The 26,107-nt window shown below is 50.5% G+C and overlaps 2 protein-coding genes across 5 annotated transcripts in view; both read left to right on the forward strand.

The window, feature by feature from the left end:
• Positions 1–26,107, forward strand: part of CUNH6orf89 (chromosome unknown C6orf89 homolog) — a 37,715-nt gene that overhangs the window by 7,403 nt on the left and 4,205 nt on the right. Inside the window, exons 4-8 of one of the 2 annotated variants that reach the window (XR_004841924.1) lie at positions 9,026–9,180; positions 9,520–9,641; positions 10,896–11,022; positions 11,704–11,827; positions 12,230–14,574. Coding sequence is in view for 1 of the 2 variants with exons in the window: in XM_009638177.2 (XP_009636472.1) it covers positions 9,026–9,180; positions 9,520–9,641; positions 10,896–11,022; positions 11,704–11,827; positions 12,230–12,315 (614 nt within the window). In the remaining variant the exon portion in view is untranslated. Of the gene's footprint in view, positions 1–9,025; positions 9,181–9,519; positions 9,642–10,895; positions 11,023–11,703; positions 11,828–12,229; positions 15,485–26,107 lie in introns of those variants that run through there. The other variant, XM_009638177.2, reaches the window with a different exon arrangement.
• Positions 15,294–25,479, forward strand: PI16 (peptidase inhibitor 16). Of its 3 annotated transcripts, none has more exons than XM_035893805.1 (9): positions 15,294–15,383; positions 15,517–16,657; positions 17,256–17,400; positions 18,102–18,314; positions 19,346–19,583; positions 22,059–22,277; positions 22,890–22,999; positions 23,798–23,886; positions 24,230–25,479. In XM_035893805.1, the coding sequence occupies exons 4-9, from the start codon at positions 18,307–18,309 to the stop codon at positions 25,387–25,389; spliced, it is 1,824 nt and encodes a 607-aa protein (XP_035749698.1). In that variant the 5' UTR covers positions 15,294–15,383; positions 15,517–16,657; positions 17,256–17,400; positions 18,102–18,306; the 3' UTR covers positions 25,390–25,479. The 3 variants fall into 3 exon arrangements, with proteins under 3 accessions (XP_035749698.1, XP_035749699.1, XP_035749700.1); XM_035893806.1 differs by having other exon boundaries at positions 18,201–18,314; XM_035893807.1 differs by having other exon boundaries at positions 15,517–16,442; positions 16,559–16,657; positions 17,256–18,314.

The raw sequence follows: 26,107 nt of genomic DNA on the forward strand, positions 1-26,107 counted from the left end.
GGGCTTGTCGTTGGGCCCCCGGGCGTTGCGGGCAGCCTTCCCCCAGCCGCGCCGCCCAACGTGGTGCAGACATAGCCCGGCCGCGGTGAGCGTGGGCGCATGGGTGGTCCGGTTCACTTCCTCCGGGCCTGAAGCTGCCTGGGCAGTCAGGGGCAGCCTGCCTGCATAGGGCTGCGGTCTGGGGCCATGCTATCCCTCCTGAGCCTGCTCGGGGCAGTTTTCCTGTCTCTGGGATTGCAGGTTGGAGCCCGGTCCCCTGGTAGATGTTGGCTGAGCAGTCAGATATACGTCACAGAACAAGGGGAGCTCAGATGCTTGTTTCCCCCAAGAGCCAGAGCCCAGGCAGTCAGGGGCAGCCTGCCTGCATAGGGCTGCGGTCTGGGGCCATGCTATCCCTCCTGAGCCTGCTCGGGGCAGTTTTCCTGTCTCTGGGATTGCAGGTTGGAGCCCGGTCCCCTGGTAGATGTTGGCTGAGCAGTCAGATATACGTCACAGAACAAGGGGAGCTCAGATGCTTGTTTCCCCCAAGAGCCAGAGCCCAACGTTAGAGTGATGGTGAGGCTTTGGGAGGAGCGGGGGTGCAGGATACTGCTCCCCTCTCCCTCCAGCTCAGGGTGACCTGCCTTCACTCTCACATTCATCCTTGTTCCTTGCACCCCGAGAGCCATGCTGTGGATGACAAGGGCTGCCTGTCTGTCGGTGGCTGTGGGTGGACCTTTGAGCAGCCGAGGTGAGGAGCAGTGTCCGCAAAGCGCTCTCTTGCGTTAAGTTTGTAGGATTAGCTCCAAAGTAAATTTCCTTTTTGCCTGTCTCTGCTCTGTTGCTTGCCGGCTTTCTCCCCCGGATCAATTCCCATATTAAAACTAATGTTCCCACCCTTTGTTTCTTCAAAGCTGACTCTTAGACCCTTGGTTTTGGCGTCCATGCCTCTCTTTCAGCTGTTTTCCCAGGGTTAGGAACCAAGATCCCTTTGGTTGGGGAAAAGTTCTGCGGAAATGTGGTTTGCATTTGCTCTTCTCGAGCTTGTGTTTACACAAAGCTTGTGAAAGCCTCAGTGCTGGGTCACACTGCCTGCTCCGGGCTGGGGGAATCGCTTCTCACCGTGGTAGCGTGCGGCTGTTAACCGGGTAGATCAGCATTTCACATAGGCCCCAGGGAGGCGATGGGTTTGCAGACCTGTGGGCTCTACCTGCTATAAGGAGCACAGTGGATTTTGGGTGGGCATTTGGGTTAACTCAAGGCTTTCTAGTGCTGTTCCAAGGAGAAGGCAGGGTCTTTGTAACCTGGATTCGTTTATCTTCTCTTGATGTAGGCTGGGATGGACAAATCATTCCCTCTGTGTTTCAGTTCTCTGGTGCAAAGTAGGGGTACGAGGTACTTCCCTCTCCCCTGCAAGCATTAGGAAGTAACAAAATGAGCTCTCAAAGCCCGCGGTAATGGGAGCCAAATGAAAAGGCTTTTCTCCTTTTTTGTGTTTTTTTTAAACAGAAGCTTTAAAAACACAGTGGTGGTCACTCTACCTGTTTTTCAGTGGTTCTTCCCTTCACAAGGTTCTTCCCTTACAGCTTTGTTAACATCTAAATATGAATTTTGATGTCAACTGGTTGATAACAGTTCCCTGCCAGCCACACAGAGCCATGGCACCATGAGCAGAGCGTTAAGTTGCTCTTACATTAACTTGTGTGTCTGGCTGTGGTAAGTTCAGTCTTCGCAGCTCAAAAACCTCAGCAGAGCGGGTTGGTCAGTGGTGAACAGGCTCTTGTCTGACAGCGTGACGATTCGCATGTTGTACTGATACTGCTATCACGGGTTTGTGATGACCTCAAGGAAAAATCCTGTTTTGCTGCTAGTAATGAGACCCGGTCCTGACCGCGTACATCCTACAGGTTCAAAGTTAACTGGATCAGTAGCTTCTCAGCATTCCTAAAATCAGGTGCAAACACACACTTTGGAAAAGGGATCCTGTGCAAATTACCCCCAGCTTGGAGGAGACTCCTTGTGTTTAAAAACTCTCCTTTTGCACAGACCAGAAGGGCTAAAATCGTGTTTGTTGATCTAATTTATTTTAGCAAAAGGAACCCTGCAGGAGGAGCTGTGTTTACACACCACCTCGTAAATACCCTGTCACTGTGTCCCAAGGGGTGCCAGGTGGGTACAAGAGCTATTTGTGGGGATGGGTCACAGCAGGCTGGGTTACTGGGAGAGGACAGCAGCCTCTGCCTCTTGGCTGGCCACCTTCAATTTAGCTGGAGGCTTGCCTTGGCACCCGGCCAGGTCCTGGCTTCTTTCTGATCTTAACCCTTTGCAAGCAGCCTGTGATGGGCCAGCCACAGGCACGTTTCTCTCCGCTTCTCACACTCCTCCCCTCTTACCATAGCCCTGAAGTGTGCGTGTGTGTATCCTTAGCACAGCTCTGTGCAGAAAGGGAGCATCCACCAGGCCCGTCTTACACGAGGGTGGACTTTTCTGCTTCCTGAGTGCAACATGGACTAAGCACCCAGGTGTTCAGCCAGCCTTTCCCCTTGGGTTTTGCAGCCCACGCTGCATCTGACCTGCTGGGTTCAGTGACGCGTGAGCCCGAGGAACATGGGCCCGCTCTGAATGAAAGGGTTGCACAACAAGGCTGCTTGGGAGGTAAAGCAGGGTCTGATTTCTAACTTCTTGCTGCCTTCAGCATGGCCTTCTCCTCTTGCTCGCAAAGGCTCTTAATTTATTTTTTTTTTTTAATTTCCTAAGCAAAGTCGAGCAGGTTTGCTCTTGTGTTTGTGCATATTCTCATGCACCTGCTCCAGGGGCTGGAGCATTTTGAGGTGGATGTGAGCGTGATGTGGGTCACAGCACTGCGCAGGGCTCTCTCCCATCCCCATACGGCTGCCAGTTTATCTGATCTTTTTGTGTGTAAACAACCCTTTTATATTATAACCTGGACGTGACCAACAGACACATGTGTTGGCTAGTTCAAAGGAGGAAAAAAGGCTGACTCTGCAGTGCAGGGTGGTGCCAAAGCTGTTTTCATATACTGCTTTACTTTGGCCTCTGTTCAGCCAGTGGACTGTTTATTTGCATTTGCTGACAGTAAACTAACTCCAAATCATTGTGGTAATCCGGAACATGAAAAACTCTTCCTTTTGCTTCTATATTTTGATGTCTCCAGAATTTCTTGTTACCTCATTTGCAGAGCAAGTGAATTCTCGCTGTGGGTTTGCTTCCCTGGAAAGAGAGCCTGTGGCAGAGGCATTTAGCAGCCTGGCAGAGCCCTGTTTGCACTGGTGACACGGGCACGTCAAACCTTTTAGAGACTGAAGCCACCATCAGGCAAGTGGCAGCAACTGGGAGGGATTTGCTTCAAAAGCATGCTGTTCCTCCGAGCCAGGTTGCTCATGCAGACGCTGCCAGAGCAGCACAAGCTGCCTTCTAGAGCCTGTAACCAGAGGTGCGGGCTGGAGTGGACTTTGGAGGCTTTCCTGACAGCTTGGTCCCTGCCTTCAGTTTTTTAGATTCTAGGTAGGTGCAGATTTCTCCTGGAAATAATGCTCGTTCGCCCCAGTGGACTGTGAGTTCCTCTTGGGCTAGGCTGAGCAGACTTGATTGCACAATGTCTCGTTGGAGCAAAATCATTTTTGTGCTTTGCTAGAGATTGACTAATCATCCTTGGGTTGTTTGACCAGCCGTTACCCATTAGTGAAATGAATGAGTAGTTCTTCAAGCTGTTGACTTTTTACCTCGAACAAAAATAAGGGGGTTTTGATGGGTTTATTTGTAGCTGTTACTTTGTTGCTAGCTGTTCCTAAAAATGCTATGGACCAAACTGGGAGCTACTTTCTTCTCCCGCCATAAATATATTCAATATACTCAGAGCTACAAAAAAGTTCAATATGAGAAAAAGGCAAGGATCTTGTGCTGAACAGGGACCCTCTTTGTAGTATATATTTAAAACCCCACTGTGATGCATTCCCTAATCAGGACTTCCACACTGTAATTAATAAGGACTCCTTATGATTCCTGTCTGACTTACTCAAGAACCCATCAGTTTAGCCTGACTTTGACGTGACATTATAAATGATCAAATTAATTTTTAGCCTAGTGATAAATTTCAGCAACATGGAGCTTGGGAAACGTTGCTTTTGCAACAAAGTGCTCCGACTGTCTCCCCTGATCTGTGCCACGCAGTAACTACAGAGCTCTTAATTTCTGTATCTGTAAAGTAAGAACAATAAGACTCGTGTCATAGGCTGTGATTGTGAATCGATGTCTGTAAATTGCTTTGAGTTTTTAAAATACTGTTCCATTTTTCTGTAAGGTCTGGGAAAGGGGGCATGGTGATAAGCATATAGTATATCCTGCTGCAATGACGTAGCACAAGTAACAAGCTATTGACTTGAGGAGTATAGTAGCTATAAGTCTGCCGTGGTCCCAATGCAGCAAGTGGCTAGTCATATCTTAGGAGCAAGAACAACCTGGCCTGCATGTTCTTTGGCTGTCAAAGCAAAAACAGTTAAGTTATGAGCTGCAACTTCACTTTAAGGTTAAGGGCTGGACCTTGCAAATCCCTGTCCTTAAAATAATGGAAAACAGCACTGTAAAACCCAGCATCTGGAAGCTAGATATTTCCAACTGGAGGGAGAGCTTCAGCCCTTCTGTGGTGATGGGAATTTGGACATCAGAGCACTGAGGATCTTGTGGCCACTTCATCACTGGGAATCTTACAGGTGGGATCAAATGTCTCTTAAAAAGCTCTGCCCTCTGTCAGCCATAAGAACCAGCTTGCAGTTGGGCTTTTGCTATGAAAATAAATGGAGGAGGTAAGTATCCCACAGGCTGTCAGGACCTCTAGGGGTCCCTTCCAACCCAAAACATTCTATGAACGTCTGTAAAGGGCCCATTTGGCCAAGGGGAAAGTATGGTCACAGACAGCAGAGGGTAGGCTGAGGTCTTAATCCCTTCCTCTGAAGGGTGTCTTGAGATCCACCTTGAAAAATTCCCTGATTTTTACAAATGTATGGGGAGACATTGCAAAAGCAGAGATCAGCACCTTCTCATTGTTGGATCTAGCACATAGGAACAAGGTTGTGGCCCTTGGTGCAGTGCCCTGAGTCACTGGGTCAGGCCTGAATGAGTCCACCCCCATCCTGAGCTTACTTTTGAATTGGCCAATGTACTATTGGTCATGCTTTTTGAGAGCCCGAGGTTTACCAGCTCACCTGCCCTGATTAGAAGTATTTTTGTAGTTCTTGATGGTATCTTGGATCCTGGGAGGGACAATGTAAAAGTGTTGTGGGTGTTAATGGAACAGCCAGGCTTGTCAATGGACCTACAAGGATGGACAGAGAAATGTCTTGTGAATATTCGGTGCACAGGCCAGTCTCTTTCTGAGAGCCCTGAGTTCATCCTAGGCTTGCTGAAGTTGCTTGACCACTCCTAGCACTGGTCCCTAGTGAGGTATGCGGTGGGACTGGGGAATAGCACCATCCTCAGAAAGGAGGAACTGGGGATTTGGAACCAACCTCTGCAGACTGGGGAGCTACTTAGTGCATTAGACAGCCCTCTGGGGAGCTTGCTTGTGGGTGATGGTAGGAACAGCCTGTAAGGACAGAAGACCTGGGGGGGGACTGAAGGAAGTCCTGGGGGGGGGTCCCCTTTCCCCTGGACCAGACTTTTTTCTGCAGACCTAAATGTCGCTTGCCTGCTGGACATTTCTTCAGCCTTGCAGTCGTGAGTGCTGGGAAGCAAACCATCTTGGTGGGGAGCCAGCAAGCTGCCTCAGCACCTGCAGTTCTACGTGCAGGAGGCTTTACGTTTTCAACGCTTCGTAGGGTCAGAAGCAGCCCTTGGCTCCTTGCTGGAGCAAAAGGTCCCCTTGCTGCAGGGCTTCCCTGTGAACCTGCTGCAGTGGCAGACTGGTATTTTGCCCTCCATAAGGTCCCTAAAGAGACCAGGGCTGTTGCTGAGGTCCTGCTCTCGGATCTATATGGGCAAGTTTCCATAAGTTTTATTGCTTCACTGCAACGGGCAGGAGCAGGGCCAGGTCTTCTCAGTAACCTCTTAGCTTCCAATCTGATCGTCCACACCCAGCGTCTCTGGGGTTGTGCGCACACACCCCTCTGTAGTTCAGGGGACAGCCAAAAAACTTGGGAGATCCTCTGTGAAAATGGCCAAGAAGGGCGGAGTACTAATTTTAAATTGATTGTAAGTTGAAAATTCTTTTACTGCATAGTGGAAAGTACAGTCATAAACTCCTTCTAGCATTAATCATAGATGTGTTTTAAGGAAAGTTGTTATCTCTCTGTCTGTGCTGTGTTAGCAGCTGGAAGCCCCCGGTCCTGGCCCTGCTAGGAGTTATCCTGACACAGGGGAGAAGGCAGCTCTTGTTCTGGAGAGCTAATAAAGCATAAAAGCAAATATTAGGTGGGTATGACTGATGGGGAGCTGAGGTTCTGCTAAACAAACCGAAGGCTGCTCCTCAACGAGGGGTGAGAAAGCACAAGCATGGAGGAGAGGTTTGTTGGGACTGGCCCGCGCTTCTGTCGCGTAATGGATAGTTGTACGTGTCAATGCTACAGCTGCTTTCCTGCACTCAAACTCCACAGGGATAATTGCACACGCCCAGCACTTTAACATTTGAATGCGAATGGATGGGACCATCGTGTGATGGCTGCACGTGATGGTTGCACTGGGATGAAGAGTGCATCTTTCTTTTCAATCTCCGAGCAGACTGTGCGTGCGCACAGACAGCGCGCTCAGCTTAAACCAAAATAATCCCCCAGGGTGTCTGGGCAGGGTGATAATGTAAAAGGAATGCAGGGAGGGTAATCTAAAGAGAGAATAAGCATCCCCTGTAAAAAAAACTCCTGCTCTGGTCCCCAGTGTGCAGTTGCATGCCCTCTCCTCTGCTCGCTGTCTCTTCTCCCTCCCTCCCTGGGAAGGGCAGGCACTTCTTGCTGCCCGTAGTTGTCATGCCAGTCACACGCATGCTGGTGCACAGACTAACACCCTCAACAATAAATCTAAAAGATTAATTACAAAAAAAAAAACCAACAAACCAATCCCACAACCCCACTTGCGGCATTTGAAATGCATCTCAACCGTGCTCCGCTTGGGTTATTCATGGGGAAAAGAAATAACCTCCTGAATCGAGCAATTGAGAATGCAAATATCCCAGCCTAGCTCAAAAGAGGAATCAAGCTCTATACTGTCAAGCTGATTAGCATCCCCTTATGTGGGGTACTGCCCGCAGCCTGGAGAGAAAATTTTGGGACGACTGTACTTAATGCTCTGGGATGAGGTTTCTAAGTTTTGCCCAGAAAGAAATTATAGTATTGCTACTCCCTGTATGATGAGAGACCCTAAGATATGTTCCCTTGTTCTCTTCATGGCGACTGCCCTTCCTCTGGTGAGATCTTTCAGCCTTTTGTTTCCTGTCACTGACCAGCTGTTTTTTGTGAGTTGAGTTTTTTTGTTGTTGTAAAATTGAAGCTTTCTACAGGCAGTGGAACAAAGATTTTCTTTTTTCTCTTGTGAGCAGGGAGGGAAAGTACGTTGGAGCAGTTTCTCATGGGAGCGGGATTTTACACTTTGTTTTGCCTTTTTACCCCTTTCCCTGAAAGCGGTGTAGATGCGTCTTCCAGAAAGACTAGGAATTATATCCTGGTCCCTTTCAGGCCATGTCCCAGCAGTAGGGTGGGAAATGCATCATTTGGGAGTTGACTGGAGATACTTAGAGAGGAAAAAAAGCAAAATTAATCCCAATCTGCTCCTTGTTCTTATGTCCCAATGAACCTAAATCCTCTATAACATTCCTGTTTGGCTCTCACAGATGTCGGAGAGAAAAATAAAACAAGAGCTTCCTTTTAAGTGTTCATCAGTTATGATCCATGTGCAGAGAATGAGCATGGCTGGAAACCACGATGGCAGTAAAAGGCAGGCTGCGTGTGGGTTTTTTTCCCCCTGAAAAGCTGCTGTGCATCCTTCTTTCCCAACTTTATTTTTCAGACAGGCTTCACTACCTCCTCTTTCTCCCCTTTCCCATTCACTCCGTTTCCCGAGTGGGTGGCCTGCAGCAGTGTCCAGGAGACATGAGCTGTGTTGAGATGTGCTGGCACCAAACGGGGCGGGTGGGCCTGTCGTGAGGACAGATCTCTGGATGTTTTGTGTGAGGTGTGTCCCGGGCCTTGCGTTTTTCCTAACCCACCCCGACAGATCGGGTGTTTGGGTAGGTTTGCTGCCACTGCCTGACTTAAACATCTCCCCGTTGGGTTAAGGCTGCAGAACCAGGGCTGTCGCTGCCGTGGAATTACAACTGTGTCCTTTTAGTGTGGAGGCTGCTCCTATGGATCCTTTAGCATAGAAATACATGGGGCGTTCAGTGTTATCGGCTCTTGTCCTGTTCATTCAGTGCTGCAACAGGTCTCTTCTGTTAATGTTTGCTTACTTTTTTTGTGCTGGGAGAACTCTTAAGTTGGAGGAGGGAGGCAGGATATAGGCATCAAGTAATGTTTTCACATAAAAATTGAATTTTTGAAGATGTAAACATATGCAGTGTTCATTGTAGGCCAGTTCAGCTGATTGTGGTGTAATAACAATTTCTGGAATTTAAAATGGATATAGCTGTGGTCGAGGGGTTCCTCATGCCTTCTGGGTGTCTCCTTGATAACATGTTGGGGTTGCTCTTTTGCTTGTGGACTTGTTTCAATTTAATTGCACTATATATGGTGGTTGCCATCCTTCCATTGATAATGATAGGGTAGCTTAGCCTGTATGCCTCATATGTACAGAGAAGTAGAATTTCCATAAAGCTCTCCCATTCCTCATAACCCCGAGCTCTATCTCCAAAATCTTCAGCCTGTGCTGGAAACGTTCTGTTGTGAGTTCCCTGCCTTGGTGAAGCTTGCTCTTTTTGAGTAACTCACAGGCATCAGGAGCTATGAGAAATCCCAGTGTTTCATTTTAGGGATAATGAGTTTATTATTGAGGCTGTCTCCTTTCCATTTTCAGTCTTATTAAACTTATTCTCTTCTTTCTTCCCAAGAATGCCAGGACTGGTGGGCAGCAGGTTGCAGACAGAACACTTCTACGCTTCCCGCAAACTGCACGGTCTGTTCTGCTGTGAAAAGCCTTCAGATAGTGACAGACTTTGGAGAACTATCAGAAAAGCTCCAGAGGTCTCAGCCTTTTCTAATCAAGGTAATCCATGGATTTGTAAGGCTGGGTGATTAGTCCAAACTCTTGAATAGCACCAGCCAAAGACCCCTGCCCAGTATTTTCAACCACAAACTGAAACTGCTGATTGAGGTAGAACATGTATCTATTGTCTAAAAGACATTTAGCCCCAGTTTAAAGATGTCAGGGGGTGAGGAGCCCACTGCATCCTTAGCAAGTCATTCCTCTGATTAATGGTCATTGTGGTTGGAAATCTAGCAATCTAGATGGCTGTCGCTCTTGGATGTTCTTTGGCAGGATGGAAACGGGAGCGGGGAGGAACCCCAGGTGCACAGCTTTTATCTTTGTTTTGTGTCATTTAAGACAGGGCAGCATCTCTCCTATGAAGAACTGAAGCATTTTCAGTCCCAGGATCCAGAACTGGCCAAAGTTATAATAGAAGAAAATTCAGCTGAATTGTGGAGCTGCCCATTTTTCTTTCCCTGGTGAGTCAAAGACAAAACATGTGATAGATGTGTACATCCTTTCTGCAGGGGTGCCTTGGCTTTTTGCCTATGTGAACTACCAGGAGCTCGCAAGTTGCACTTTAACTGGAGGGAAGGAGAACAGGAGTGTGTTAGTCTTCTGTCTGTCTGCTGGCACTGATTTGATCCAAGCAGACGACTTCTGCACTAAAAATGTTTGGGACTTCATGTATTGCTCCCCTTACAAGACAAAAATATCCCAGTGACTGCTCAGTCCTGTTCTTCAGGCATCTGGGATGTGGTCTGATCACCTGGGGCAACTGGTTTATATTTCTAATCTCCTCTGTCTGCTCAGCGGAAATCCTCCACCATTAGTGCTGACTAAGAAGAGGTGCCGTGACTTTTGCGAAACACTGAGAAGTAGCAGAAAGCTAAGGGAACCTGCAATTTGTGTCTGGTCTTATGCAGGAAAAATGGCCTACCCTCATCCTGGCCCTCTTGTTAACTGTGCTAAAGCCTTTAGCATGGCTACAAGACATTTGAACAATTCAGAGCTCTCTAAGGTTGCAGAGCAACCCGATGCATTAACCAAGTCTTTTCAGGCGGAGAAGAGTGAGAAGTAATGTGGGAAGGTGCCACCTGGTGTGGAGCGGGCTGCCTGGCACGTTTGTACAAGCAGTGTCCAAGCAGACCTGGAGAAGAGCATGGTGGAGCCTGTGCTTTGGCTAATGCTTACATGGGATCTTCTTCCTGCATTTCTCAACTGCAGCACTGGTAGACGGATGATCAGGGTACAGAAGTATTAATCATGGCAAGCCACTAGGCAGAGATGTAAAAATAACAAGCCCCACCCTGCCTCTTCCAGTTCCATTCCCTGGCCTAGAGGATAGACTTGGATTCCCCCTGCTTTGCCATGTGGTTTCAGTTATGGTTGCGTACAATGCCACCTCTCTGCATTTTTTGTAATTAATGGATCCCATCAATGACTCAGATCATTTTAAGGGTAGAGCGGAAGGAATTCAGTTTAGGCATCACATCCATGATGATGTTTGTTCCCTGTTTACGTGGTTCTGCTGCAGGTACTAAGAGGAAGATATGAATGAGCACAGGTTTAGAAGCTGAGAGGTTGAATTTTGCTCCTGGTTTCTAGGAGCCAGTCTGTCACCAGGCTGTGAAGCATGAATACTTGTGAAGAATTTTGACTCTGGAAGTAGGCTTTTAAATACAAGCATTATCATTGTGGGATATTTCTTTAATATGGGTTGTTTTGTTTAGGAACAAATCTGTGAATAAAACTCGGATTCTGCAGGAATTTTTCCCCACTTCCTCTTTGCTGTCCTTCCCCAAGACAGTGTCCCTGGAGAGCTGCTTCCTCATCCGCCATCCAGATTTGGGGAATAAGGTGAGAAATTAATCCCAGAGACGTTATCTCCCTGTCTGTAAGTTGTCTTCTAGAAGCTCCCAAGTCTTTGGGGAGGTTGCAGGACGTTTTCAGCTGCTACAATCCTGACAGAAGGGTTTAGGGTTGTATCAGTTCTGTCCGTCCCTGTGTAACGCGGCAGCTCAAGGTTGCTGTGCTACCCAGAAGTTGTGCCTAGTTTTGTGCAGGTGGTACACCGTGTCCAGCTCCCTCGGCAGTTAGAGATGCCCCCGTGGTGTCCCAGCTCTGTTCACGTTTACATCCTGGCCTTGCTCTGTAGCTGAGTGAGGGGATGGTGCACAGCTGGGCAGAATTCATTTAAGAGTTGTATTTTAGGAGCTGTTCCTGGCAGTAAGTCTCATCCATTTTGAGATACCTGCCATGGAGTTGTTTTGCTGAAGATAGCGACAGTTCAGACTTCTAGCCTGATCTCCTCCATTTTCTTGCGGGCTTTGTGGGTGTGGAGGGCCTGCATTGCCTTGGAGAGAAGAGGGGACAAGAACCCTTGCATGCAGCTGACCTCAGCTATGATCTACTGGTAACTGGGGGGAGCAGCAAACCTGTGGTCTCACCTTGCTGCAAGGCAGTGACTTGCCCCTTGTTTGATCAGACAGACCCAAGAAAAGCTAGCAAGGCTTTTAAAATACTGTCCTCTCATCCCAGAGTTACAGCTTGCACAACTTCTTCGCTGTTGGAAGTGGACAGCTCACCCTGACTGTCGTACCTCTGGACAAGTGCAGAGGACATTGTGAGATGTTCAAGGTGGAGCTGGAAGCTGGAGATTTGGGTGAGTACCGGTGCTGTAGTGTGCAGGGTCTGGGAGATCCCTTGGAGTCAGGAGACTGCTTCCAGCTGGGTCTTTTCTGACACAATGAGAAGGTGGTGTGTGCTATTACCACCTCCAACCTGGTGTGTGCCTGCCTGTAGCAGTACAGAGGGGTAATCATTCTGGACTGGGAGTTTGTGGCCTGGAACACAAACAACAGGATGCCATGAGATGCTCAGTGTAAAAACTGCGCAGCGTGGGCTGCGCAAGACACGATGCTCTGCCGGGTGTTACAAACCCAGCGTGTCATTGAGGGCAGCGTCTTTCCAAAGAGCTTCTGCATACTCCCATCACTTCATGGGAAATGTGAGCAGTCATTAAATGTGGATTCATCTAACATGGCCTCTATTGCATCTTCCAAAGGTTATGCCAGCGCAGATTACTGGACTATGAGCTTCATGACCAAAGGAACAGAGCCGGCGGTTGTTTGTGACGGAGCAGCAAGCTAAGGACAGTGGGGTGGGAAAAAAGAGCTGTTTCCAGGACAAGGAGACTTTCAGCTTTGAAGCCAAGGCAACGTCTTGAAAGCGATAGAGCTGGGGCAACTGGGGCAGGCAGCTTTGCCACCCTGCATGTTTACAGTGTTTAAAAATGACTGTTTTCCTGACCCTTGAGGTAATTCTTTGCCTTTCCTCAAATGTATTTTGGGAGAAGCGCAAGCTATTTATGACCTTCCCTGTCCCCTCAGGTAAGCCCTGGGTTTGCAGCAAAGGGTTTTTTCTAGAAGCAACAGAGGGATTTCTCAGGATGAGATTCACCTTGTGTCCTTTATGGATTATGGCACTTCTGAAACTTCCTGGGGGTTTGGGAGTGGAGGGGGTGTGTGACATTTCTGTGTACATTCCTCCCGCGGAGGAAGCTTTGAGCCTGTCTTGTCAGGCCAGCTCTATAAAGGGAATGAATTGGTGATGTGTCCCAACTCCACCCCATCTCTCCATCACGTACATAGCTGTGTGCCTCAGTGGTGTGCCCCGCAAGGCCGATCTCGGCTCCGTGCTCCAGGGCTGAGATGAGCCTTGCAGCCTAAGGACAGAGACCCTCACCCACTGCGTCATTCTTGTACCAAAAGAATCTGTTCAGGCCTCTTCTTTGTGTCTTGTGATCACTCTTCTGCAGTTCTCTATCAGCAGGTTGTGAGTGAGTCAATAGTAACTGTGCTTTTTTTTTCCCCCCACCTCCTTTCCTACAAAAATACTGGTGCAAGTTTTAGTGCTGATAGTGCTGAGAGTGCAGTAGTTCTGGACAGACATGGGGCTAAGTGCAGAGCAGCTCTGTACAAGTTTCATCTTCTCATTGGGCACCTAAGACACCAGGGCTGCATGATAGTTTTCATATTTTCCTTGCTTTGAGAGGTGCTGCCTGCATTCCTGGCCCAGGGTACCTATGGAAGCACCTGAAAGCTTCCTCATCCCTGGCATTTTTTTTGCATCAACTCCTTCCAGACCTGGAACTCTCTCTTCAGAAGGAACGTTGGTTTTTCCTGAGTCCTTTCCAAGCTGCCTTCACATGCTTCCTGTTGCTTGAGCACTGCTTTATCCAATGCCGTGAGAGAAACTTGGTTTCAGTGTTTGCAGGCTGCGGGTGCTGTGGTCCCTTCCAAGTCTGATCCTTTGGGTCTGATCCTGCTGTTGAAGATCACTTACAGATGTGTCGGGCTGAACTCATAGGCCGGGGCTGGGGTTCAGGACATACTCTCACAGTTGTTAATATGGAATTGGGAGGGGTTTTGTTTGAAAGCAAGTTAACTCTGTTCTTGGGAGTGAGAACCTTTTCCTCTGTAAATGTTTTAGGTAATGTGTAGAATGACAGATTGGAAAAATGTCTGTCCAGCCTTTGTTTTTGAGCAAGACCAGGAGAACGGGAGCAAACGTCGTACTAATCTTGTAAGGGTCTGACAAAAGCTGCCAAGTGGGATGACCACGTCTGGCTCCTGTACAAGGATAAGGCAGAGGACAGTTCCTGCTCCAAAGAATTTAGTCTGAGGCCTTGACGCTACAAACGTTTCTATGCATAACCCTTGTTTTTCTCCTGTACATGAGTAAGAACAACCCCAGCACCTGTGTCAGTCTGCGTGCATGGCCCTCGACACTGGACCAACCTGCGCCAGACATAGAACCAAAGGGGGAGAGCCTGACTCAGGACAGAAAAGGACTAATTTAATTTGTAGCAAAATATTAAAGGGAATTGGATTAATAAGACTTCTGTTAGTATTGTTAATGCTTGGGATGTGTTTTACACTTGTGACACTACATGCACTCTTGTACGTGCCAAGACACACGCACACCACCCCTCTCCCTCCTCTTAAAGCCTGGGTCTTAGTTCATGGAAATTCGGGAGTTTGGTGACGGCAGAATTAGGGCCTCGGTAGTGACTGTTGCTATTTACACTTTGGCAGCTTCTCAAGTCAAATTCAAAGGCTGACAAGGTTACTTCACCTCTTACTGGTTTTGTACCTGATCCATTTCTGTGGAGCATTTGGTTAGAGATGCCTACGGAGAGAACCTGCTGGACCCATTACTGCTGAGATTGCGGGTGGTTTGGTGATGCTGTTACTTCTAAGTGGCCTTGAACGTAACTTGTAAAAGAGCTGCGGAGACAATTCTCAAGTGTCTGTGAAATGCCTGTATTTTGTGAGTCGCACTTAAGCCGTGGTGGCTGTCTGGCTCCTTTGGGAAGAAGCAGAGAAAATAGATCTGTTTACAGTCGCTGTGCAGATTTGGGGGGAAAGGGGCAGCTCTAGCGCAGGTTTGTGCCTATTTAGCAAAAGCACTCTTGCATATTGCTTCTCCCCTCTGCAAAGAGTTGCAGCTGGTTGGACAGAAGATGGTGAATCTGGACTGTTTGCAGATCAGCTTTCCAAGTGCACTTTATGGTCTCTGCATAAGTTTCCAGATCTCTGTCTAGGCGATACATTGCATATGTCCCAACCTTGCTCCCTTTGGAGTTTACATCATTTGTTTTTAAACTTCCAATATATTTTCTCTTCCTCTTCCAAAAGCTGTAAGAAATTAGCTGCTAAACTAAAACAGGAGGGCAATTCTGCTGCTGATAAAGAGCCGATTTTTGGCCCTAGCCGCTGTTGAGTGCGGAGCCCCAGTCTGTAGCACGGATCCTAGAGCAGCTCCTGTCTTCCGCTGCCAGAGAAGTAGTGCTAATGCCTTTCGCATCGCAACGCGGGCGAGGAGCCGGGATGGAAAACTAAGAGGTGAGGCCAAAGTGGCAAAAGTAGGATGGCCAAAAGGCGGTGTTGACACCTTGGCCAAATGGCTGCAAGTGAGCCCTGGTCATCTTCCTCATCCAGGGCTCCGGCTTCATGGAGCCTTTCCAAAAGCTGCCAGAGGCTGTGACTTCCCTAGAGAGCGCAGCAGCTCCTAGCAATCTGCTGAGGCTGAACTGGGGAGAATGTGGCTATTTTCTCAGCTATTGTGGCATCGCAGCGACAGACGTGATCAGATGAATCACAGAGGGTGTGTGTCCCATCGTGGTCTCGCTCGCCTCTAGCTTCACTTTGGCACTTGTGCGTATCCCAGCGTATGTGCTGGTTTGGACAATCCCCCACTCCCTGCCTGGGCCAGCTCAGAGGGGTGCCCAGTCAATGCATGTGTCCCGTTTTTTTTTTTTTTTTTTACAAAATTATTTGCGTGTTTCAGAGTTCTTTGCCTGTGAGCGGGAGATGGACTCCCACTTGCCCACTGTCCCGGAGGCTGCAAAGCTGCTCTGAAATCACACCAGCGAGGCTCAGAAATCGGTGCTACCCAAGAGCCCAGTGGTCATTTCTCCACTTGTCAGGCTGGGAAGATGGGCTGTCGTCGTCAGCCAGGCAGCAGGATCGCGGTTTAAAGCTGGTTTCCAAAAGCAGGGGTCATTGACCGTTGCTCTCAGTCAGTCCTGAGCTCAGGGTAACTGGAAGAAGGAGAAAGGAGTATTATTATTTACTTCAGTACTGGGAAATTAGCATCTCCTATGGGAGCCAAACTGCCAGTTTCTATTCATTCTTTTTTTCTCGTTTCTTTCTTTCATTTCTTTCTTTTTATTTTTTCCCTCTTTTTTTTTTTTTTTTTTTTTTTTCCCCAACCCCACTGGCATTGCACACACAAATAGCCCTGAGGCGGCTCTGCAGATCCCAGCCTCAAACTCCCTTTGCAAAACCTTGGAGAGCTTTCTAGGGTCGGGTTTCCCAGGAGTCCTGGGCCTTTAGCTTCTCCTGCTAGTCCTCTTGTAATGATCTGGCAGAGAAGCTGATTTACTGGGCTGGATCAAAGCACCTCCCTTCTCCGGCGCCTGGCCTCCCCGGCTTTCTAGCAGCAAGCCTTGCACACCCTTCTGCAGCAAGTCCCGCTCGCAGCGTGGGAACACCCCAAACAAGAGGAGGTGGGGAGCAGGAGAGCATCTTGTCGCTAGAGATGTAAGCTCTACAAACTCCAGCATCTCCGAAAGGTGACCCTGCCTTTAAACCCCCATGTTCACATCGGTAACGCTGCTCCGGGGAGTTGAAGTTTGCCGGATCCGCCCGATCCCAGGCTCAGTGGTCCACGTTTAGCCCCGTGGCCCCCAAGAGAACCAAGCGCTTTCTGGGGTGAGGCCATTTCCATGGGCCTTGCGGTGGGTGCCCAAAGAGCTCTTGCTTCCTGCAAACCAAACTTTCTCCTCTTCATAAACTTTCTATGTAGAACTGTATATTCTCCTCTTCAGGAAACTCCTGCTTGTAAAGGATAGATTTACTGTCCTGCTGAGTTAAACAAGGGAGATGCTGGACTTCCCCTTCGCTGTGGAGATTCAAACAAGTGACAGGTGATTTATTTTTAGCATTATCTTGTTGTCTATGGGGAAGGGGAGGCACGTTATAAAGGCTCAGGGGTGCTGGGAAGTAAAGCTATATATGCATAAAGACTGTTTCAATGCTGAACACTATCAATTCAGTGGTGGCTAAAAAAAAAAAAGAATGTAAATATGCACTTAATGGAGAATTTTATGGATGGTCATAATTTAATATATTGCAAACTTTGTAAATACTTGGGAAAAGCCTGTAAAGTGTGTAAATAAATGAGATTTGTATGTAAGAATAATAAAAAAGTTTTTACTTTTTGCAATTAAATACAAATGTTAATGCACCTTTTCCCCTTTCCTGATTTTTTTATTTTTTTTTTCTTCCCCTGTTGCTTGGCTGCCAGTGAGGGGTTATTTACCCCTTTCTAGGGCACTTTTTCTAAGTGGAAATGTCATTTTAAGTGAAAAGGCAGAAGGCTGTCATTTGATAAATGTCAAAAGAAACACTTTGGAAAACATTTTGTCGGTTTTAGCCTGGTTCCCTAAACAAAGTTGAGGCAACAGCTCTGCCTGTCCCTCCTTTCTTCCTAATAACTATCTCTGTCCTTCCTTCACAATTCAGCTTATTTCAGCCAAACCTCGAGGGGCAGAAGATGACGAGCTCCGCCAGAGTTCGTAAAGCCAGGCAGGTAGAGGAGAGCAAGATCCCGCTCCTACCAGGACAATGTGTTAGACACCAGAGAAACCGCGCTGAAGACCCTCAAGATGTGAGTCAGTAGCAAACCAGGCTTTGTTGCTTCTGCCATGAGTTGTGCCTTTTGGGAGCCCCCCAGCCTCGAGCCAGACCCCACATGCCCCGTCAGGTGTCAGTGTGCGGCTCCTGTCTCCTGCGCTGCTGGCTCCCTGGGGGTGCGGTGGACAGGCTGTTCCTTGAGTGAGCAGAAGGAAAGCCACAGTCCTCACGCGCTTACCTAATGCCGGCTGGACACGAGCTTGTCAGCTCCAGGGTGGGGCTTGGACCTTGTGCTGTTAAACTTGATGCTTCAGACGTTGGCTGCGGAAAGAGCCGTCAGGGCAAGTTGGGGAGTTGAGAAATGGCCCTACGCCCCCTTTGCCAGCAGCCGTGCCTGACCTTGCCGAGTGCATCGGCTGTTACTCACGTTTCCCCATCAGCCACGTGCCTTGGTTGTGACTCCTCCAGGGCTGTTTTCTCTTCCCCGTGGGCACTGCGTGTCCCATTTTCCCTAATCCTTGTTGCTGCGCTATCTCCTGCGAGGCTTAGTCAGGATGCTGTAGTGCCAGGGGCTACGTGGAACCCGGCCCTTCATCTCCACATCCCGTTTGCAGAGACCAGTACGGGCATTGGGGTCTTCTCGGCGCTGCCTTGTTCCTCAAAAGCCAGGCCATGGCAAGCTGGCCAACAACAGGAGTTGGAGCCAGTCTTGATCCTTTCTAGTTGTTTCTCCAGGTCTCTGGAGATGCAGCAGCAGAGCTTTTGAGGTGTCTGATGATGGAGGCAGGTCTGCAGTTCGCCTTAGCAATAAATGGGAACCTTTGCTTTGACCAGATGAGTTGAAGATAGCCTGTTGAGACGTTAACCTCAGCCCCTGCTTGCAGAAATTGTTGGACTTTTGAGTGTGGTAGACCCTGGACCTAATAAAGGAGAAGGTAATATGCAGAGGTAAGAGATTTGGGGGGCAGTAGGAGAGCTGTTGTGGCAAGAGAGCTGGTCAGCGCGGTGCAAAACAAAAGGAAAAATGGCAAAGCATTGCTTGGGGAGCTGGGAGGGGAGAGGGGGAGGCAGAGCCGACAGCGTGTGATTAACTTGGCTCTGCTGGCCAGAGCTGCCCACCATCTGATCCTTTCTAATAGCCTGCGATCCCCGAAGGCAGCTCCTGGAGCAGAGCCGGGGCGGTTGCACAATTGCAGATGGGGAGGAAGAGGCTGCAGGCAGGCTGGAGGGCCTCTGCTGGACGGTCCCCATGGCGGGGTGGCTGGGGACACCTGACACTGGGGAGAGAGCACGGCCTGTCCCCACAGAGCTAATGGCTGGTTGTTCCAGCCAGCCCTGAAGGCAGCTATAGGTTCTCAACTCCCCTTTTTTTGGGGCAGTTTCAGCTCTATGCCCTGTTCTTCCTCTCCTGCTCACCCAATGGCACAGGGAAGGGTGTCAACCTCACCCCCATCCTTCCCAGCAGGCTGGGGGAGCCCCGGGGGGTGTTTTCCTCAGCTGCCCACTGCTTTCCCCCCGACAGGGCCAGCACACAGACACGGGGCTGGACAAAGTGGGCTCTGACTGAGGAGTCCCTGTGCTGCAAACTGTTCTCGGCTGTTGCATCTTGTTGCCTTCGTTTCTAGACACAGCTGCGTTCCAGGGACAGGGGAGGACCTTTGTGTAAAACAGAGCTTTGCTGGTTGCTTAGGGATTATTATTATTATTATTATAGTTTAGGAGAAAAGGGACAGGAGGTAGAGGACCTGTAACTGAGGGCTATGGGGATGTCTGAGGTTTGGAGCAGCAGAGGCTTGGATGAAAATACCGTTCCAGGGCTTCAGGCACAGGGTCTGCCTTGGGGAGTGGACCCTGCATGCTCGTTGGCACCAGCCGTGCTGCTGCTTCTCCATCAAGGCTGATATGTGAGATGGGTGTGTACCATGTGGCTCTGAAACTCTGCTCTAATAAAGAAATACATTTCCTCCCCAATCTTCAAGCTGTTGGGTGTTCCTTGCTTTTGGGAGGTGCTTTAAATCTGACTGCCAGAGCTGTGGGCTGCGAGGAGCAGAAGCTGGCTGCACGATGCTGAGCTCAGGTCTTCCTCCCGTTCTCCTGTTGCTCACGGTGCTGGAGCTGAGCTGGTCCCTGACTGATGAAGAGAAGAAGATAATTTTGGATGGGCATAACAAATACCGCTCCCAGGTCTCTCCTCCTGCTATGGATATGCTGAAGATGGTAAGTGGCTTTTATTGCAGGGGAATGTCAGAGGGTGTTTGTGTAGTGCAAGCCTCGATCTTAATGCTAGGGAGGATCGGGGTTTCTTTAGGGGAGGCAGAGCAATGCTTCTGTCGGGCTACAAGTAGGTATCAGTGAAGGGGTTCCCTAAATTGCCTCTAAAGAGAGATGAGTTTGCTTTTACCTATGGAGTTGTCTTTGTTTGTGGAAGTTCCGAAGTGTGGTTTGAGTCCCCTGGTGCTCTGTGTGAGAGTGATGCAGCTCCCACTCATGTGTGTGCCCACCGGAGCGCCTCGTGATGGGGAGGAAAGGCGGGTGAGACATCGCCGTGAGCCAGCGCCCTGGGCTGGAGGGGGAATCCTGCTGTGGGGGGCATCGCCTGGTGAGCTTTATTGCCTTTGCAGGTGAATGGGCTTTTGTCTATAGGAGGGAACGTCAACTTCAAACACGCCAACTAGGTCTTTCAGTTATTTGGGCTTTCCATTGCTCTCCTAATCCCCACCACAGCTTGGGCATGGCTGTCTTGGAGGTGAGGGAGCTCCCATTTTGCTTGGGGAAACTGAGGCAGGTGCCCGCCATCACGTGTGGCTGCAGTGGCAGCAAAAAGGAGCTCTGGAGCTAGTGCTGCTTTTTGTCTTATTCTGGCACTTGATTTGATTAAAATTCATCTACCGTGTTTTATCTTGCACCACGTGTGATTTTTCTCACTATTTGCAACACGCGTGGAGGAGGAGGACAACTGTTTATCACGGATGGTTGGGGCGCTTTGCTCTTTTGGTCACAGTGTGCTTGGAGGAGACCTCCTTGCCTGGCCCAAAAGTTGCACAGGCTGAATTAAACCTTTATGGGCTGGTAAATGGGAGCTTGCTGAGCAAATGAAGGAAAAAAAGCTATGTTCAGGTGTAGTGGGTCTGACCGGCGACTTCAGACTCAAAGAGGGCAGAGCGAAGACCCCAAGCACCATGATCCCATGGACACCCACCACAGCAAGGCACAGAAAACTGGGAGAATAAGGGCTTTGGAGCCAAAGTCTTAGAGAATGCCCAAGGGAAATAATCTCTCAGGCTCCTTAAGCCAGCGGCAGTTCTGAACTGGTGACTGCTGCTCCCGGCTGAAGCTCTGATTGCAGATTTATAAAGGACCTGCTTGCAGCCCAGTGCCAAAGGCTTTTTTTTTTTTTTTTGCTTTTTTTTTTTGGAGCACAACAAAAGTTCAGCTCACAGCAGCCCTGACAATTTCTTGGTAGAGGTTTTCCATGAGAGCGCCGTCCTCTCCTCCCTCCCGGGACGTTTGCTTGGGCTGTCCTCGCCTCCGAGTTCACCTGCTGCCGTGGCACTGTGCCCAGCTGAGGTCACCCCACACTTCTGTTTGGGACACGGATCTGGTTGCTGTGGAAATAGTGAGGTGATGGGGGGGGGGATACATAGCCTAAAGCCACTTTTCTTTTTTAATGAGGCAAATCCTGTGGGTGCGAGTCCCCTGTTTATGGAGCCCAGCTCCATGCCAGAGGGAGAGGGGCGTGTGCTCCCCAAACTGGGTTTCCAGCCATCGCTCTCAGCCTGGCTTGAGGTCAACCAACACTGTGCCCCCATCCAGATATTTCAGTGTTTCCTTTCCCCCCAGACCCTTAGCATTGCTGCTCAGGGGCCCGTCAACACCCCAGTGGTGACGTGCTCTGTGTTGGGGCCACGCTCTGTCCCCCCTTTGGATCCAGCCCTGGCTCTGGCCGGGAAGGTCCCCCCCTTAGGATCCGCCGGTTGCTGGGCTGCCTTCCAGCCCGCTGCAGAAGCAAAGCTGCTGTCTCGGTCAAATGGTGCAAGGACCGTCCAAACAGCTGCGGCGTAGGGTTCCCTGAATGCCTCCCGGCGAGAAAACCTCTCCTCCTCCTCCTCCTCCTCCTCCTCCTGCCAATCAACACGGCCGGCGGGGGACTGCGGGCCCTGGCGGCAGGGCTGTTGCCGCTCCGGAGGGGGCTCTTGGCAGGCAGCCGGCCGGCCGCGTCTCAGATCCAGGCAAACAGATGATGTTTCCCAGGAGCGTGTGCTCCCAGGCTCTGGAAGCTGCTAGGGAAGATGTGTCCCACTCTCCTCCCATGCCCACCCCGGTCAAAGAGGGATGTCCCCAGACCCTTTCCGCTGTGACCCTGGGTGAGTTTCCTGCCTTCCTCCATCCGACCTCATAGTTTCTCCATGCTGGGTTGAGGGTGCTCCATGATGATGATGATAGAGATGCTCCCAGCAAGGTTAAGAGTTGTGCTGATGCCTTCCCCTGTTTGACCTGTAAGCTAAGGTTTGGTTTGTGCTGGGACTGGCTGTGGAGCTCCCCTCTTCTGAGGACTATGTTGAGTAGGGATTTGAATTTTCTCATGAATGGGGAAATTGTGGTCAGAGAGCCTGGGGTTCCTTGGTACGCATCCTTGTGTGTGTCAGAGAGCCCAGTGTCCCTCTCCATATGCTGACACCGAGCTCCTTTCAGAGCTGGGACACCGAGCTGGAGGCCCTTGCTCAAGCCTATGCAGAGAAGTGCATCTGGGACCACAACAAGGAGAGGGGACGACGGGGGGAAAACCTCTTCGCTATGGCCCCGACCCTGGACCTGGAATTCGCTGTGGAAGACTGGAATGGGGAGGAGAAATACTACAACCTGACAACTTCCACGTGTGTCCCCGGGCAGATGTGTGGTCACTACACTCAGGTACAGAGCTGGTGGGGCAAAGGGATGGGGTTGTCAAGAAAGGAACTGTGCCAGAGCCCCGGCTCCTCCCAGAGTCTTTGCAAAGGGATGGGGAACCAGGCAGGAATCACAATCATACAGGGGGACCTGGGCATGGTGCCAGCCATGACCGGTCTTTTTAGAGAAGACCTCTTTGAAACAAGCTCTGCAGCCCTTTTTGGCTACTCGGCAGAGCCAGGTGCCAGCTTGTCTTAGGCAGGGATATGAGATCTCGGTGTTTCTTCACAGCTTGGGTGGGAGCAAGGAGGAGCAGAGATGGTGGTGGTAAATATGAGGATGGATGGAGGGAGGGAGGGTTCCAGGACCACAGTGGAGACAGCGATGCTCTATCTGGGTAGACGATATGGTAGGAAAGCTGTGGCACTTGGACTGCAGTCCTAGTTTGGGAAGGTCCAGACAGGGGCAAGGGGCAGGACCCTAAATGCTAAAGCAACGTGGGGATGTGGGATCTGGGGCTGACAAGGGGGACATTGGTGTGGTGACAGAGCAGCCTTTAAGGCCAGAAGATAGGTTGCCAACGGGGTGTCCACCTTCCCCCAGTCACCTCACCTTCTCCCCTGGTCTTTGCCTTAGGTGGTCTGGGCAAGCACGCATCAGATCGGCTGTGGGGCAAAGTTTTGTGAGAAGATTGAAGGAATTGAAACAGAGGACATGTACCTGCTTGTTTGCAACTATTATCCCCCGTAAGTCCCACGCCTCACGTGGCTTGGTGCACCGTTCTGTGCTGGAAATGTCCTTCCTTCAGGCCCTGTAGTGGAGCAGGATTTGGCCTTGTTCAGAAATAAAGGCAAAGCAATTACAAGAAAGGCCTTTGTTATCTTGGGTTGGTCACAAAGGAAGGAAGGGTTGTCTGATGATCCTTGCCCACAATTGCGACTGCTGAGGTCTGGTTCAGCTCCTGGCACAGACCGAGGGGGGGAGTTCCTCCACCCCGAGAGCTGCCCAGGCCTGACACCGCAATAGCTGAGGGTGCAAACGGCAGCTCCCCGCTCTGTGCCTTGTTCCTCCCCACCAGCAGCAGCAGTCACCTGGGGTGGACAAGCCTGTTTGCACCAGCATGAAGGGTTGGACATGGGAAGAGTGGTGGGTGGCCACTTGCGAAGCCCTGGGGCTAGCCTTGGGGACCACTTGCTTGGAGCTGGTGACACCAACAAGAGCAGCGAGTTGGTGCCGACCTTCTTAGGGGTCTTGAGCAGAAGGGAGACAAAATCACATATCCAAATACCCCATCAACTTCTCTGTTCTAAGGGCTGGTGAAGGATCTGATCCATGGAGCTGTCTCCCCTGGTTTTAGCAGCCTTGGGGTCAGGCTGTTGAGTAAACGGCACTGACAATCTGTGGCGGGAGACCAAGACCTGTTTTTTACATTAATCATGAGTTTTGCCTTGGCTGGGATATTCCAGCTGAATCAGACCCCCTCTTTGGGATGGGTGTTCCCCCTCTTCTCACGCCTTCTTTTTCTTGGCGGCTTCTGCTTCCAGGGGTAATATGAAAGGCCGAAAGCCGTACAAGGAAGGACCCTCATGCTCACAGTGTCCCGAGGGCAGAGTCTGTGTCAACTCCTTGTGTGGTAAGTGAAGCAAAGTGGCACGTGTCCCTTGACAGGCTATTGCGACTCAGACCCCTGGGTTGGGGTCCAAGCTCTGAACCCTCCCGGAGCTATCGGGAAGGCCTAGACAAGCAGTTCCAGGGCTGGATCATGAGATATCAGGTGCAGGAGGTTGTGCGAGGGAGATGAGATATCTCCAGGTTGGGAACCCCAGCGTGGGGGATGGCCCAGAGTGACCTGAGAGGGGTCGGCTGCTGCTTCACCCCCTCCCCAGCTGATTTCTGCTGGCCCTGCTCCATACAGGGGATCTGTTGAGGTCAGCTGACCCCAGCCCTAATTGATGGCACTTTTCATCTCTTACCAGAACCCACTGTAGAAGAGACCACTCCAGCCCCTGTGACAACAAAGGCAAGCCCATCCACCCCAAGCACAGCCAGGCCAAAACCCACAGCCCCAACCAAACCAGAACCTGCCACACCAACCCACCACACCAAAGCCCACCACGACCACCACTACAGCCAAGCCAGCACCCACCACACCAAAGCCCACCACGACCACCACTACAGCCAAGCCAGCACCCACCACACCAAAGCCCACCACGACCACCACTACAGCCAAGCCAGCACCCACCACACCAAAGCCCACCACGACCACCACTACAGCCAAGCCAGCACCCACCACACCAAAGCCCACCACGACCACCACTACAGCCAAGCCAGCACCCACCACACCAAAGCCCACCACGACCACCACTACAGCCAAGCCAGCACCCACCACACCAAAGCCCACCACGACCACCACTACAGCCAAGCCAGCACCCACCACACCAAAGCCCACCACGACCACCACTACAGCCAAGCCAGCACCCACCACACCAAAGCCCACCACGACCACCACTACAGCCAAGCCAGCACCCACCACACCAAAGCCCACCACGACCACCACTACAGCCAAGCCAGCACCCACCACACCAAAGCCCACCACGACCACCACTACAGCCAAGCCAGCACCCACCACACCAAAGCCCACCACGACCACCACTACAGCCAAGCCAGCACCCACCACACCAAAGCCCACCACGACCACCACTACAGCCAAGCCAGCACCCACCACACCAAAGCCCACCACGACCACCACTACAGCCAAGCCAGCACCCACCACACCAAAGCCCACCACGACCACCACTACAGCCAAGCCAGCACCCACCACACCAAAGCCCACCACGACCACCACTACAGCCAAGCCAGCACCCACCACACCAAAGCCCACCACGACCACCACTACAGCCAAGCCAGCACCCACCACACCAAAGCCCACCACGACCACCACTACAGCCAAGCCAGCACCCACCACACCAAAGCCCACCACGACCACCACTACAGCCAAGCCAGCACCCACCACACCAAAGCCCACCACGACCACCACTACAGCCAAGCCAGCACCCACCACACCAAAGCCCACCACAACCACCATTACAGCCAAGCCAGCACCCACCACACCAAAACCCACCACAACTATGGCTAAGCCAAAACCTGCTACAGCCAAGCCAGCACCCACCACACCAACATCTACCACCACTACAGCCAAGCCAACACCTGCTGCTACGTCAGCAAAGCCAAAACTCATCACTACAACACCAGCACCTACCACAACAGCAAAGATGCAAATGACACCTGCCACAACCACAAACCCAGAACCCACTGAAACAGAAAGATCCAATCCTACAGAGGCAACTGGGCTAACTCTTTCCTTTGAGCCCACGTTAGACCTGGATTATAAAGTATCTCCAGAAGTAAAGGTAGACACTGCAGAGCCTGTTAGCCCCTTAACTACAGAGGATCCGGCCTTATTAGAAAGCGTGGGCACAGCCTTCAGCCCCAAATCAGTCCCAGAAACAAATAAAGGTGTCAAAGAGGATGGGAATGAGAAATCAACCTTTTCTAGTCCACCTCCATCCCTCAGCCAAAATGTTCCAGAGATCAAATTAGGTTTCAATAAAGCTGAGCTCATAACCCCCTCAAAGGCAGTGATCTTCAGCCCTGAAGAGCCCACCTTCTTGCGCTTAACATCATCTGCCAAAGAAAAAAAAGGGCAGAGCCCTGCTTTCCAGACTTCCCTCTCAGGTAAGGTAATTGTGGAGTCTGTCCTGGCATGGACACCCAGACGTTCAGTGATCCCCAAGCAGCATGGAGAGCGCTTGGGAGGAACCAGTATCGGACTGGTCCTCTGGATCCTCCTCTCG

The sequence above is a fragment of the Egretta garzetta genome, unplaced genomic scaffold (genome assembly GCF_000687185.1).
Source record: "Egretta garzetta isolate BGI_Z169 unplaced genomic scaffold, ASM68718v1 scaffold105, whole genome shotgun sequence".
In the NCBI taxonomy this organism is placed as follows: domain Eukaryota; kingdom Metazoa; phylum Chordata; class Aves; order Pelecaniformes; family Ardeidae; genus Egretta; species Egretta garzetta.